This window comes from Pleurodeles waltl, chromosome 1_1, assembly GCF_031143425.1.
Source record: "Pleurodeles waltl isolate 20211129_DDA chromosome 1_1, aPleWal1.hap1.20221129, whole genome shotgun sequence".
NCBI lineage: Eukaryota > Metazoa > Chordata > Amphibia > Caudata > Salamandridae > Pleurodeles > Pleurodeles waltl.
Window position 1 is genome coordinate 659,102,032 of NC_090436.1, and position 15,057 is coordinate 659,117,088.

Here is a 15,057-nt window from a genome sequence, read left to right on the forward strand (position 1 = left end):
TAATGACTTTATCTCTTAAGTGACTCTGCAGTCCTTACTAAACATCTCCACATAAGAGGATATATTGGGAAGTAGCGCTCCGGGGTCCCCGCACGTGGGCCAGACTATTCAGTGCTTATGTCTATAATGGAGATTCCCCTACGACAGAACTGGGTTTACGGGTAAGAAACTATAGGTAATTATAAAGACAAGACATGTTATAATTTTACTGGAAACATATGACTGAGTCAGTCAGCACCAGCAAGAACTTAGGCCACAGTGATATGGATCCCTATCAGAAGAACAGGCAGAGGCAATGTTCTTTTTATACCATTTTAAAATAACATCTCAGTATCCAACCCTCCCTTTTTTGTGCTGAAACATACCATTTTGCAAGATGATGACATATCATTACTGGTACTTTTTGCATCTCATATCATTAGACGATGGCCATACGGCATCCACCTGGACAGGGCACTCCATTTTGTGGGATTGGTGTATCCAAGACTTGCCCCAACTGAACTGATCAAGCCACTCCAGTAACCGCTTTCACTGTTCCTGCTCTTCTTATCGGTGTTTTATTATTGTTCTTATTATCATGCCTGGCACAGAAAATACAATAAAACATCAGGAGCTCCTCTACACAACCTATTAGGTCCATCTGATCCCCAGCTCAGCTAGTACTAGCCAGTTTGCCGACCCACCATCAGTATTCCCTTCCCATCACTCACACCATACAAGTGTTTGTGCCCCTATCCACTCCTACTAAGCCACTCTACAAACTCCACTGCCTTATTACCAACATCATACAGTTTGTGGTGTTTACACTGGCCATATGACTTAGCACCATCTTCCACTGTGATTAAAGTTGCTCCAGTTCTGACACATAGATTTCACATATCAACTTACCAGACAAAGATTTTCTTTTTGTAACTTCCTTTCACATATTCTTTTTCTTATCAATTACTGTGAACAAAGCCTATCCGTGGAGAACAGCTTTTGCCTTTTGATTATTGTTCTATTTCTTCTATCACGAAAATAAGATTGATAAAACCACCACATTGTTTCACTGTTACCTTTTACATTGTCTTAATACATTTTTATCCAACATATTAGCCTTTTATAATGAGTTTTTAGATGTTTAAATTGAACTATTTACAGAAATAGCTTTTAATTCCATATTGCTACTGTTTATGTCTAGAGCATATTTTTGTTATGGCACTGTTACACAGTCATGGAGTCCATCTTTCATTTTGTGATTCATTACTCTTTTGTTCACTACATATCTCTTGTCAATACATTGCACTAGTTTACATATGTTTCAAAATTCAGTTTTCTAAACTGAAATTGTAATCACTGTTGAGTGGAAACATCTAAAACTGATGTTTCTTGCTATCATCTTGTTACTATATGGAGTGCTTTTTACTTCAAGGTGTAGACAAGCCTGTGCATCTTGGTGTTACTTTGGTGTATCTGCCCTCATCATAATAAGTGTGTTTTTAGTGTTTTTGAAAATTATATTTCTTAGGTACCCACCATGCTTTCTAGAAGGAATGTAAAGAGCATCTTCATTTGAATTATAAAAGCTGTCAGTTTTTTAATTCAGTGGTAGTCTCTTCAAAGGTCTCTGGTCAGTTTAAAATGGTGTGGCGAATATGCCACATGCTGCTTTGCTGAGCTATGATTTGTTCACAAACCAGGGCAAACCACCTTTTAAATGGCAATGCGTTGAAGCACATAACTTACACGTAGGCATTAACAACCTGTACATATTGTTTCAAGCAAATTGTAACCCTTTGTTTTTCTAGTACACCTTTGATTTGCCTCCTTTTAGATTTGGCTTAACCCTGCCATCAATCTTATTTTTCCTTCAGCTCAATTCAAGCAAACCAATTCACAGGGATGGTATATCAGAGTGTGCTGCTCACTCAACGACACCCCCAAAGAACAACAAGCTTAGATGAAACTGTGACTCCTAATACATTACCAGCTCAGTGGCCTGGTAGGAATAAGGGTTTCTTTTAATTACTTTATATGATTGTACTTGTAAAATTTATATTGTTGGTAGATAGTAAATGAAAGTATGCATTTTTCCATCATCTAGTGACCAATAAAATTGTCTTCATCAACTGCTTTATACGAAGTGATTTATTTTCATTATAGTTCTTACTTATTGAGGTGTCTGCTGGAAAGTAAGCAGGTGCATAAATGCCACAATGTCATCATAGGCTTTTAAGCATCTCCTTCATACGCTTGAATTTGCTGGTTCAGTCGTTGTCGATTTTACGTTGAGAGTAGGCATCCTCAGAAATAGAAAGGTCTAATACTAACAAAAATGTCCACTCCATTCTCTGGACTCTTTGTGCTTTTAGTTCCTTCATTTCCTTTTATGTATCACCAGGATGGGACGTTGGTGCTCGATAGTTAGCTTGTCCTCTCTGAAGGATCTAACAAATGTGTCTGTAGCCTAATATTATTGCTCCTCACTGCCTCAGATGAGACATTTTTAAGGATCCAGTTTTTATTCTGATGAATACTTCTAACTGCAGATTCCTCACCTTTACAATATCCCAAATCACAAGACTGACTTAGTTCTGCCCCAGAGCCACATATAAGCCCCAGTTTTTTTCTTTCTGTGCCTTTGAATGCTGCCCTGAAGCTCTGCTCTCCTTTTTTGTTGAATTGACATTTTGTTTCTTCAAAAATTTAAATTCAGTTTGCTAGGGAACAATGTTCCATCCTAAAACTAGAGAGTTGAAGCTATGCAGTGCCTGTCAGAAACAGATGTGGAAGACTGAACCGCAGGAGGTTTGATTTTGGTGTTTGGGATCAGAGTACACCTCCAAGTCTTGTAAAGACAGCACCCTTATGAACCTAAAGGTGATCCTGAACCATGAAGTAAAGCTGTACATCGCTGAGCATCTGAAAGAGCCATGCAAGTCCATGCTCCGACTCAAAGTTGATGGGGCAGACTCATTACCCCTTTTGAGTTTGTTCCCACATCTGGTCCTCTAAATAGTCGGGGTCATCTAATAAGTCAAAGTCCAAATCGAAGGAGAAATATAAGAAGCTCAAGTGGGACTCATCCTTTAGGTAGACCATGTTTGCTACTCTTCCTGTTCTATTTGCCACACCTTTGGGACCCAAGAATGCACAAGGGCCTCCACTCAGATTACTGCTGGCGGATCTGTTCTTAGCATCATCTGTATGTCCTAAACCCTCCTCGGGTTCCGCAACAAATGCCAGTGATGACTTCCATTCTGGCTCAGTGGCCTCCACTATTCCCATCGATGTCAATGCTGGTCCCGATGTTGCCAGTGAGGGACACTTTTCAGATCTATGACTCCAAGACAAACTCCTCTTGGCCTCAGCCGAGGTTGCTTCCCAACTTCATTCCGATACCCTTAGTTACCATACAGTCAGATTCAGAAAAACACTGTCCCTACAACAAAGCTGCTGTCAGTGTCCCAACCCGCCTCTCGGTTCCAACTCCGAACTATGTTTACCTCAAGTAGGTGATGACAGCTGAGATAATGGGGTGACTTTCCCCCCACATTATCATGCTGACTGTTTGCTTGTGGATTTTTTTAGGGTGCCAGTGTGCTGGATACTTCACCTGATACTGAGTTGGTTTTCTCATTTGGCCTCCAATGGAAGTGCTTCCTTGGCAGTAGTGATCAGCCATGTTGCTGAGATCCTGGATCTACAACTTGCATGTGTTGTGATTAAACTAATATTATTACTGACATTTTACAGCCTAGCCAGGCTTCTTCTGAGCCCTTACTGCCATTCAACTGAACCTTGCTCTTGTCCACCAGTGAACAAGCAGGTAGCCGGGTGACCCTGATTCGTTTTTCTCAGCATCCTGCTCTGGAGAGTCTGTTGGTCCAGGCTTCCCCCATAAAGTAAATCTCAATTAAGTCCTCCCCCCAGACAGGAAGTCAAAGTGAATTGAGGTATTGTGGAAATTAATATCTTCCTCAAGGAGCCTAGTTTTAAGGTTGGTCAGTAAAAGTTGCTCACTGAGAAGGTGTAAGCATGCCCTCTTGGACATGGTCAGTGGAATCAGCTCACTAGTAGAGAATAAATTGCTTGGCAATTAAGCAGAACCTCTGGTGATATCTCTAGTGCGAAGACCTCTCCCAATCCATGGTGAAATCCTGGGGCTTATTTACACCCTCTGACCTTTGAGCTTATCTTCTATTTACAAAACAAAACGAGGTTTGGAGACACTAAGGCTTCTACAAGGCTAAACTAATATCCATAAAATACTTCAATTTACATGTAGATAGTGAGCCACCATCTTTGTAAGTAATAAGCTTAAACTGTAAATTGCTGCACCCCTTAATATAAACAAAAAACATACCAGCCTAACGAGTGGTATCTGTATTTTTGAGTGTGCTCTAGGAACACAGTTTTTAATAGAAATAAACAAAAGGTAACAACAGGCCCAGAATGAATACAAACTAACTGAATGAGAATTGCCACAATGTTAAAAACAATCGCCAGATTGTGGGTTGAGATAGACTTTTTTTTTAGACATCATACTACAAAAGTGTTGATCATTATATATTTCTAAAATCATAAAACTTATGAATGCTAAGAAATATTGCATATACAAATATACACAAATATGCACATAAGAACATTTGAATAAAATATTGCATATAAAAGCTCTCTAAAATATATGTGAAAACATGTGAAACAACTTGTATAAAAGCACTTTAAGAATATATGTGTGTTGATTAAAAAAGTTTAAAAAAAGAACCGTCAATAGCTTGCTGTGTGGAACCTTAATGGAGTCCTCACCAGACTTATAGGGCCGCCTTTTGAACCTTTACTCTCATGCCCCCTATAGTTCTTTTCCTTTCCTGGAAGGTGAGCTTCCTGGTGACCATTACTTCCTTCAGATGCATTAGTGAGCTGCAAGCACTTCCCTTACAAAAAAACTTTCATTCAGGTTCACAACGATAGTATTGTTCTCAGAACCAATCCAACAATTTTTCTGAAGGTAGTATCACCTTTTCACCTTAAGCAGACCATAGGTCTCTTAGTGTTCTCACCTTTTCACCTTAAGCAGACCATAGGTCTCCTAGTGTTCTTTCCGCAGCCAGATTCAGTAGCGATAAAGCGGTCACATATTAGATGTCAACAGAGATCTTAAGTGTTAAACTTGACATGGCCAAACCATTTCACGCGTCTGACCAGCTGTTTGTAGCCTTTGCAAAGCCTCACAAAGGTAATTGCATCTCTAAAGCAGATATAGCAAGATGGACAGTCAAGTGCATCCAAATCTGCTACTACAAAGCTAAGAGAGTGCTACATGTTTTGCCTAGAGTTTACTCCACCCTCAAGAAAGGAGCAGCCTGGCTTCTTAGGTAACATCCCGCTAGCAGACATCCACAATGCGACTACCTTGTAGGAGCCTCACAACTTTACTAAAGTTTGCTGTGCGGACACTCATTGCCCAGCAGCAGGCTGTCAATTGGCCAGGCCATCTTAAGGACTTTGTTCCAGACATCTGCACTATCCACATGCTGGCCACCGCTTATGATGGATACTGCTTTTCACTCTATGCAGTGCATGTGTTTCTACAGCCCCACATGCTACAAACGGAAAATGATACCCTGTAAGCACCTGCTTGTAATGTCTAATGCTGTACATGAGCCCACCCTCTTCCTGGAAGCTTGTGTTGATTTCAGATCTCTCCTCTTATTACCTAGTTCACACTGCACAATAAACATGATGAACCATGCTATGCTCCATAGAAGCTCTCACCTGCTGTGCGAAAAACAATGTAAGGTGGAATCTGATAGAGACATCTAGCTGCAGATTCCTTACATTAGAATTTCCAGGTGTCAGATTAGAATCAGGAACTTTTTGCTGAGCAGTAGCCCTGCACGCCGCTAGGTGGCTCAGTTCGCATTCGCGTGGGGTCTTCGGCATTGTTGTAGCCATCTATGACGTCATGGTTGCCTATAAAGATGCCACCCAAGTGCACATACGTCAGTTCTTTTCCTTTCGCGCTGGTTAAGTGCATATCTGGGATAGAGCTACTGCTCTGTCTTTTTTTGACAGCCCTTTTTTCGACTTTCTGTCAAAGTTTTGTTTTTGTCTGTGAGGATGTAATTGAGGAAGACGGGATACAAGCCGTTTGGTGCCTGCCATTGTGCCATGTTGGTGATGGATCCCCATCTAGTTTGCCTTTGGTGTCTCGAGCGCGACCACAACTTGAAGTTGTGCTCAGACTGCTGGGCCATGGCTCCGAAAGCTTTGAGGGAGCGGTCCCTGAAACTCCTTGCGGCTGGCAGTCGACATCCGCAGTCGAGACTCTGGGGAGGTCATGGTCACGAAAAAGGTTGTGGGACCGCTCCAGGAGCCCCAAGTCCTCTTCATCCCACTCAGGGTCCTCTGGGCACTTGGGGAAAAGGCACAAGAAGAAGCAGTCTGAACGAACTTCAACTTCACCTCACCCGTTGGCTGACGAGGCAAGCCAGAAACATTGACGTTCCAGGCACGGTTCCGTGGAATTGTTGCCAGGGCCGACTATGAGCCTCCCCCCTTTCCGAGATCTGGAGCTCCCCTGTTTAGTTAACAGAATTTTACGAGGCCATGCGCTGCTTGTTTGAGTGGGCCTGCCCCGTTGGAGCGACTTCTGGCCCTACAAGGTCAGAGGAAGCCCCATCAGGTTCTGCACCAGGGGCTTCGGCCTCTGCTTCGATGGGGCCTCAGGGATTCGATTCTGGATCCTGAATGCCGCTGGCTGCACACAGTCAACCTTCTCTGGCACCATTCCCAAAGTCGACACTCCCGATGCCATTGACGTTCATTGGTGGTGCCAACCCTATTTAGCTGTCTGAGCCGGAACGGCATCGCACGATTCTGACGACGCCCACAGGTGCCAGGTTATTGCCTGAGCCTTTTTTTTTTTTTTAGACCAGCCAGGCACTAGAGAGGAATGAGAGGGGGTCTCTGGACCCTTTAGAATCCCAGATGGCTTCTAGGGACTGGTTTGAGGAACTAGGAAAGGCCAGTGAACAGGGCACCTCTCCAGATTTTGGCTTGCACTCTCCTCCTACTGTGGCAACGGGGGAGGGGGCATCTTATGATATGGTAGTGCAAAGGGCAGAGAAGGTCCTGGACCTCAAACTGCTCTTGGTGCAAGTCAGGACTAACCTCCTGACAGGTGCTTCAGCCAGAGGTATCCTCGTTTGAACCAATGTTGCCCTTTAATGAAGCCCTCACTGATGTCCTGCTGGGGACCTGGTCCAAATCCAGCACAGGGGCTCCTGTAAACAGGACAGTAGGTTGCTGCCATCGCCCGGCTCCAGGAGACCCTAGTTTCCTCACCCAGCACCCTAACCCTGAGAGCTTGGTAGTCCAAGCTTCTACTTCTCAGGGCGCCTTCCCTTTTGCACCCCCTGATAGGGAATGCAAGAGGCTGGATCACCTTGGGAAGAAGATGTTTTCTTCCAAAAGCCTGGTATTGAGACTGCTGTACACCTCATCCTTATTGGGTTGTTTTTCCCACAGGCTGTGGGATATGGTGGCGCAAGTGCTGCCCCAGGTCCCGGAGGACACTCAGGCCATTCTCTTCCAAGCAGTGAAAGATGGGAGAGATGAGGCAAAGTTCACCATACAGTGTGGCTTAGACATGACTGATTCGCTGGGCAGAGCTATTTTATAGATAGTGGCCCTTCAGCACCACGCCTGGCTACAAACATCTGGCTTCTCAGGGGATGTCCAGGCAAACCTTACAGATATGCCTTTAGGTGGCTCATGCCTATTTGGTGAAAAGGCACACTCAGCACAGAGCACTTTTAGGACTCCCGGGGATTACGGACAAGTCATTGGGCCTCTCGGTGACCCCTTGCCAACCATCTATCTTTCACCATTTTCATGGCTGCGGAAGGGCATGGCACTGCGCCATCCATAGACCAGCCACTCTCCTCTGCCAGGCTAACAGCTTGTTTGGGTATGTGGTAGTGGTGCCTTCAGACCCAAATGGGGTTGTCCAGAAGTCCTCCCCCACCCAGCCCCCTAACGCCACAGCATCCAAGCCCTCCTTGTGTGATTCTGCAAGACCATACTTGTCCGGTTGGAGGGAGGTTAAGTCATCATCTCCCTCACTAGCGGTCCATGACATCGGACAAATGGGTCTTGCAGATCATACAGAAGGGCTAGTCCCTCCCCTTCCAGCCTTTCCCTCCTCCAGTGCTTCCCTCAAAAGAACGGCTGATGGAGAATCATTTGATTTTACTCCGCGAGGAAGTTACATCTCTCTTGGCCAAGGGAGCGATAGAAAGAGTCCCGATATCAGAAGTAGACAGTGGTTGTTATTCCCACTACTTTCTAATACCCAAAACGAACAAGGGTCTTTGCCCTATTCTGGATTTGCGGGGCGTCAATCTCTTTCTCAAAAAGGAGAAATCCAAAATGTTCACTGTAGCTCAGGTCTTGTCTGCCCTAGACCAGGGAGACTGGATGATAGCCTTGGACTTGCAGGATGCATACTTCCACATCCCAATCATGCCAGCCTACAGGTGTTACTTGTGGTTCACGTGAGCCACAGACACTTTCAGTTTACCCTGCTCCCCTTCGGCCTGCCCAGTTTCCCTCAGGTGTTCGCCAAGGTGATGACTGTGATCACAGCTCATCTGCGCAGGTAAGGGGCTTCAGTCTTTCCCTACCTCAACGTCTGGCTGTTGAAGGCCCCTTAACCCCAAGCAATTGTCTCCCATTTCCAGACCACGGCGAACCTCCTGCATTCACTGAGGTTCACTATAAACATGCCGAATGCACACCTGACTCTCTCACAGACACTTCCTTTCATTGGAGCTGTTCTGGACACAGTGCAGTTTCGGGGCTATCCTCCCGAGCAGCGATTCCAGGATATACAGGCTATGATTTAGATGTTTCGACCTCTATCCTGGATTTCGGTGAGACAGACTCTGAGGCTGCTAGACTTCATGGCCTCCTGCATTCTGTTACTAAAACATGCCAGGTGGCATATGCGGGCTCTCCAGTGGGACCTGAAATAGTCCAGATCTCAGATGGAACTGCAATAGACCTGCAGTAGTGGTGAAAGAACTGCGATTGGGTCAGAGGCAGACTACTCATCCTTTCCCAACCAGATCTCACAGTAGTGACAGATGCATCGCTTCTGGAATGGGGAAGCCATTTGGTAGAGGTAGAGATCAGGGGACTCTGGTTTCTGGTGGAATCTGGACTCCACATCAATGTACTTGAGCTCTGGGTGATCCGGCTAGCGTTGAAAGCATTTCTTCCTTTTGCCAAGGGGAAGGTAGTGCAGGTGTTCATCAACACCACCACCGCAATGTGGTACTGCAACAAGCGGTGTGGGGGTCGTCCTGGAATCTGTCAGGAGGCCTTGCACCTCTGGACATGGCTGGAACAGCAGGGCATAACCCTGGTGGTTCAACACCTGACATGTTCTCTGAATGCCTGGGTGGACAAACTCTGGCGTCAGTGTCTAGCGGATCGGTAGTGGGGTCTCCATCCGGAGATGGCACAACAACTCATTCAGCAGTGGGTTGAGCCTTGGTTAGATCTGTTTGCCTCTGAAGAGAATGCACAATGTCGGCAGTATTGCACTTTGGCATTTCCAAGGCGGCACTTGCTCTGCAGTGCTTTTCAACGCAAGTGGAGCTCAGGTCTCCTGTACACCTTTCCACCTATTGCACTTCTGCCCAGAGTTCTCAATAGGATTAGGAATGACCGGACCCAAATAAACCTTGTGACTCTGGACTGGGCACAGAGAGTCTGGTATCCCAAGCTTCTGAAAATGAGCATTAATCCTCCAATTATGTTGCCCCTTCTGGAAGATCTTGTGCCGCAACAGCAGGGGAGAGTTCCCAACCTAACATGTCAACTCTGCGCCTTCCTGCGTGGAAATTGAGCGGCAGCAGTTGACAGCCTTCAGCCTTCCTCCTGAAGTCTGTAAAGTTATTCTGGCGGCCAGGTGTCCCTCCAACAAGATGGTATACACCTGCCATTGGAGGCGATTTGTAGATTATTGTACAGAAAGATCTATTGATCCTCTTTCTGCCACTCTCTCTGATTTCCTTCTCTTTAGTCTGTCCCTGGCCCAGCAGGGTTCTGCATTGGGCTCACTCAAGGGATATCTATCTGCTGTCTGCTTTTCTATGGCTGCCTGATCAGCCTTCATTGTTCAAACCACCCATTGTACATAGTTCTCTCAAAGGGCTTGTACGTGTGTTTTCTCCTTCACTCTTTTTCATGCCTCAGTGGGACTTAAATTTAGTTATCACCTATTTTATGTGTGCTCCCTTCGAGCCACTGCACAACTGTCCCCTCCAGCTGCTCACCATCAAGACAGCCTTCTTAGTGGCAATAATATCTGCTCGGAGGGTGAATGAGATGCAGGCTTTGTCATCCAAGCTTCCGTATCTCACAATGTTTCCAGACAAGGTAGTGCTTTGCACTTGTGCCTCTTTCTTCCCTAAGATGGTGACCCCATTTCACCTGGGTCATACTATCACCCTGCCTACCTTCTTTTCTCCCCTGCATCCCTCTAAGAAAGAGGAGGGACTCCACCGACTGGACCCAAAAAGAACATTGGCATTTCTACCTTGACTGCACAAGAGTTCTGGGTGGATGACCAACTCTTTGTGAAGTACGTGGGAGCGAAGAAGGGTTGGGCAGTCCAGAAACAAACCATTTCATGCTGGGTCATTCTTTGCATCTGCATTGCTCTGGCCAAGAAGCAGCCTCCTGAGGACTTGAGACAATTCTACCAGGGGCAAAATTGCTACCACAGCATTAGCAAGAGGTGTACCAGTCCTGAACATACATCAGGCAGCAATGTGGGCACCTCTACACACGTTTGTCAAACACTACGGCCTGGCAATCAGGTCTGCAGAAATGGGATTTTTGCCTGTTTGGTCCTACAGGACTTTTTAGTCTAAAGTGAATTTGTCTGCAGCCCACCGTCAGGAGGTTATGGCTTGGGTATCTATTCTAAGGTAAGGAATCTACAGCTAGAATAATCTATCATATGAACAAGTTACCTAGCTTCATTAACACATTATCTGATAGAGACTCTATCTAGCTGTTCGTTGTGTCCATGAGCATTGTCTTTTAAAGTAGCATTCACAGCACATCTCATACTCTGAAAACTTCTCCAAAGAAAATCAACCTGCAAATTTGCAACCCCAGCACTAGATGGCAGACGTATGCAGGGCATCTGAATCTACAGCATTACACTGCAAACAAATGATTCTACAGGGTAAGTATCACTTTCCTTTCCAGACCAGTTGGAACCTTGGAAGGTGAGAAATCTGCAGAAAGAACCTGTAGAAAGATTATGTATTCACCAGAAATATAACTACCAAAGGTAAGTGACTTCTTCAGTGGTTGGCCTGTAGGGCAACATTTCCGTAGTCCTCTGTATCGAACTACTGCCATTCAATTTTGTGATGATGATTGACAACTCCATAGATGGGATGGTGTGGTGCAACTTCTAAAGCTCTCAGCAAAAAGTCTATGGACACTAACAGGGACAAAACTATCCATAAATGGGATTGAGCTGAGCCATACACAGATGGCTGCTCAGAAATGGACAGTCATCTGTCTTCATTCACATGGACACCACTACGTTTTACAAGGGGATATGCCTTTCTAGTACTGGTGAAAGAAGCACAGTGGGTATAGGAATGGGCAATCGACCATGGCTTCTCACTAGCAGTGGAACATCCTCTTATAACAAGCAAAAAAATGAACGGACTCACACAGCAGATCATTGGAAGAGTGCAATGAATAGGAGTTAAACCAGCAGCTTTTGGGCAGAGTATTTCAGCCGTTGGTAAAACCTAGTCCTGCCCTTTGCGCACTGAAGCCCAACACAAAATGGCAGTTATTTGCCAGGAAACACTGGCACCAGTGGGCAAGAGGAGGTGCATTTTCAATTATTTGTATAGGAACCTTCCTGCCTCCCTTTTATTTATTGTTCCAGGACTGGTTACCAAGAACTTGGCTGGAGAAACGATACTGAAGCCTGGTGGCTCCAAAATGGTTTAGTTAGTCCTGGTACCCAGACATATTACAACTGTCCCATTTCTTCTCCTGTCCCATCTGGGCATAAGCCCATTCTTAGTGTCCCTCCAAAAGTCAGACACTTCATCCCAGTCCATTATTGCTTAGCGTGGCTCCCAAGCACAACACATTCTTTCATCTAGGGATGTAAAAGACTCTTAAAAATTATTTGCTTAGGCTAAGGTACTCTCCATTAATTAGACATGATAGGCTGGGAAATAATTTTTCTGTAACAGGTTTGTATTGCAAAGCTTGTGCCAGTGCATGCTCAACTGCGTCAGTTAATTGCATATCTGTTACTACTGGTGAAATTGAATCTTAAATGCATTTCTTTAAGAGTGCATCTAATGGTGATCTCCAGATACTGTTGCTCCAGGTACATACCTTTGTTATTCTCTTGAAAAGTAATCAAATTATTTTTAAAGGTCTCGTTAGGTTCTTCTCACCAGTGCAGAAGTTCCCAATATAACATGAATGGAATGCATTCTTGATGCAGCTCATAAAGAAATTTTTGGAACCCATCCATAGTCCAAACTTGACATATGCCTCTTGGAAAGTACCCTTCTTTTCCTAGAAGGATTAGCGAGCGACATGCACTCATGATCAAAGAATCTTTAGTGAAGTTCACTGAGCGCGAAGTTAACTAACTTGAATCTGGATTTTTATCTGAATGAGCCAGTTCTCAGAGGTGTCTTTCCAAACACATTAAATAAAGTTGGAAGGGCGGAGCACTCTTTTAGTGTTAGAAATATGCCTTGGCTTCTAGGTAGCTAAGGCAGGAACACCTAGGGAGTCCGAGTCGGATTAACTCTTCATTTCTTTTGGACATCCAAATAAGGTTCATCCTCTTCAAGAAGAGTATCACCAGATACATTACTGCAGCTTTTTAGGTCTATCACAGCAAATCCAACAAGCACTGAGAGTCTAAATGTGGCACATTCCCCAAGGGTTATTGCTATGGCATTGCTATTTGCTGGCGTTTCATTTTCAGTTGTTTGTAGGGCAGTCACCTGGAGAGATCACCATACCTTCATGATATACTACTTTCTGAACAGACTTAAAAGGGAATCTACAATAGGACAAGCAGTACTTTGCAGCCTTTTTTCATTAAGCTGAGCCTTGTTCTCCTTTTCCTTTCTGTATTGAGTATAAAATATCCAAGTCTGGAGAAAAAAAATAGTTACTTATCTTTAAGTATAGTTCTTTATAGTTCTCCAGCATTGATATCTTTTTTGGATTCCCGTATTTCCACCTCTCCTTCCTGCATGCATGTGCTTTGAAATCTGAACTATGGTAGTCTCAAGGTATGGGAGGTTAAGTTAAAAGCACTTCCACCTTATTAGTTGGAGTTTTTATCATTTCCCATTTGGTGTATTTGCTGCTAAACTAACATTGTTCAATTCTGTCTATGGATAATTACTGTTTTGCTGTGCTGTTGTATGTGACCGGAAGCTTCCACCTTGGCGACTGGGAAAGATTCAAGCTTATGAGTCCATGAAAGATACCAACCCTGGAGAACTATTGTCACAGATAAGTAACTTGTGTCTTTCACATTTGGCATGTTTTAGCAGTTCTGAAATCCATTCCTCAGTTACCTGGCTCAAGAAATATTTGTACCCCCTCAGTATCAGTTTCCTTCCAGTCAAACGCCCCAATAACTTCCATGTCTTTTGCGTGTAGAAATAAGACTATAAGCTTATATGAAACTGGAATATTGCCAAAAGATGTTGTCTCGCCACATTGTTCCCCTGCATCAAATAAGTTCGATCAAAGACCTTGAGCCAAAATGTTGCCACTCTTCTACAGCAAATCTTTCTTCATTTAGCACACCCAACATAGTTCTGATTTCCAGACTGTGCTTTTTCATAAGTTGTTCTTTGAAAGACCTTGTACCTTAGTATCAACATATTAGCTCCATAGAAGTCTATATTTATTTGTGTGTCTTGATCTTTATCAGATACATCTATCAGAAATTTGTCAATCAGGTGCAACCTAGAAGATGACCCCAGTAACCCCACCATCGGACTATCAGCCACTTTGAATACAATAGCATCTTGGATGGGTCAAAAGTTCCTTATCCTAATTCTACTACAATGGAAATCCTGCCTGTGTTTATACGTGAGGCTTTTTATTTTCCATGCTACCTGGAGACTGTCCCAGCTCAGCTTCCTCTATGAGAAACTTGGGAGTCTTAATAGACTTTCATTTGGATTTGGCAAAACAGATTACTAATGTAACCAAATACTGTTTCCACCAGATTCACATCCTATGACACAAAATGACATTCCTATCCTTTTCCCACAAGGTAATGTTTGCAAACATTTTTGTTCAATCATACCTAGATGATGCTCACCTGCCTATCTAGGTATTCCTCAAAAATCCCTAAACTGCTTACAGAAAATCCAAAAAGCACTGGTAAGATCCATGTTCTATCTTAAAAAGTGTGACTGTCTTTATTATATTAGCCAACTACACTGGCTTCCAGTAAAAAAAACACAGGTTCTCTTCAAAGCATTGTGTTGGTTCTAAAAAATCTTCAATGATACAACTCCCAAATTCTTTTTGGACTAATTGAAGAAATACATTCCTGTGAGTAGTCTCCGATTTTGTAAGAAGGCTACCTTTTTAGTCCTGACATACACAAGGTGGGGTGTAAGAACATTCAGTTTAGAAGGGCTTAAGTTATGGAACTCAGTTTCACCGGAGATGAGATCACAGCTACAGCTGCTAAAGTTTAAGAAAAAAAACTGGCTTTTCTCATAGTAACACCCTTTCCTAAAGCTCCTCATATCTAAGCTAATAAACACCAAGAGACTCCTCATGAAGTGTGAACTTTGCTATACAGAATCCTGTTAATAAAATCAATAAATTCAGTAAAAAATTAGAGGCAAAGTGAAAAATACCTGTAACGTTCTAGTTTAGATTTGACATCCATTAGGTTTAAATTCATGAAACAAACAACTAAAAGCTGGTTGCAACTAGCTGCTTTTTCACATGTATCTT

The 15,057-nt window shown here is 43.7% G+C and overlaps 1 protein-coding gene across 1 annotated transcript in view; it reads left to right on the forward strand.

The window, feature by feature from the left end:
- The window catches only part of DMXL1 (Dmx like 1), a 1,414,533-nt gene that overhangs the window by 914,661 nt on the left and 484,815 nt on the right, over positions 1-15,057 (forward strand). The window contains exon 27 of the mRNA XM_069226844.1: positions 1,854-1,981. Within this exon, the coding sequence (XP_069082945.1) occupies positions 1,854-1,981 (128 nt within the window). The remainder of the gene's footprint in view (positions 1-1,853; positions 1,982-15,057) is intronic.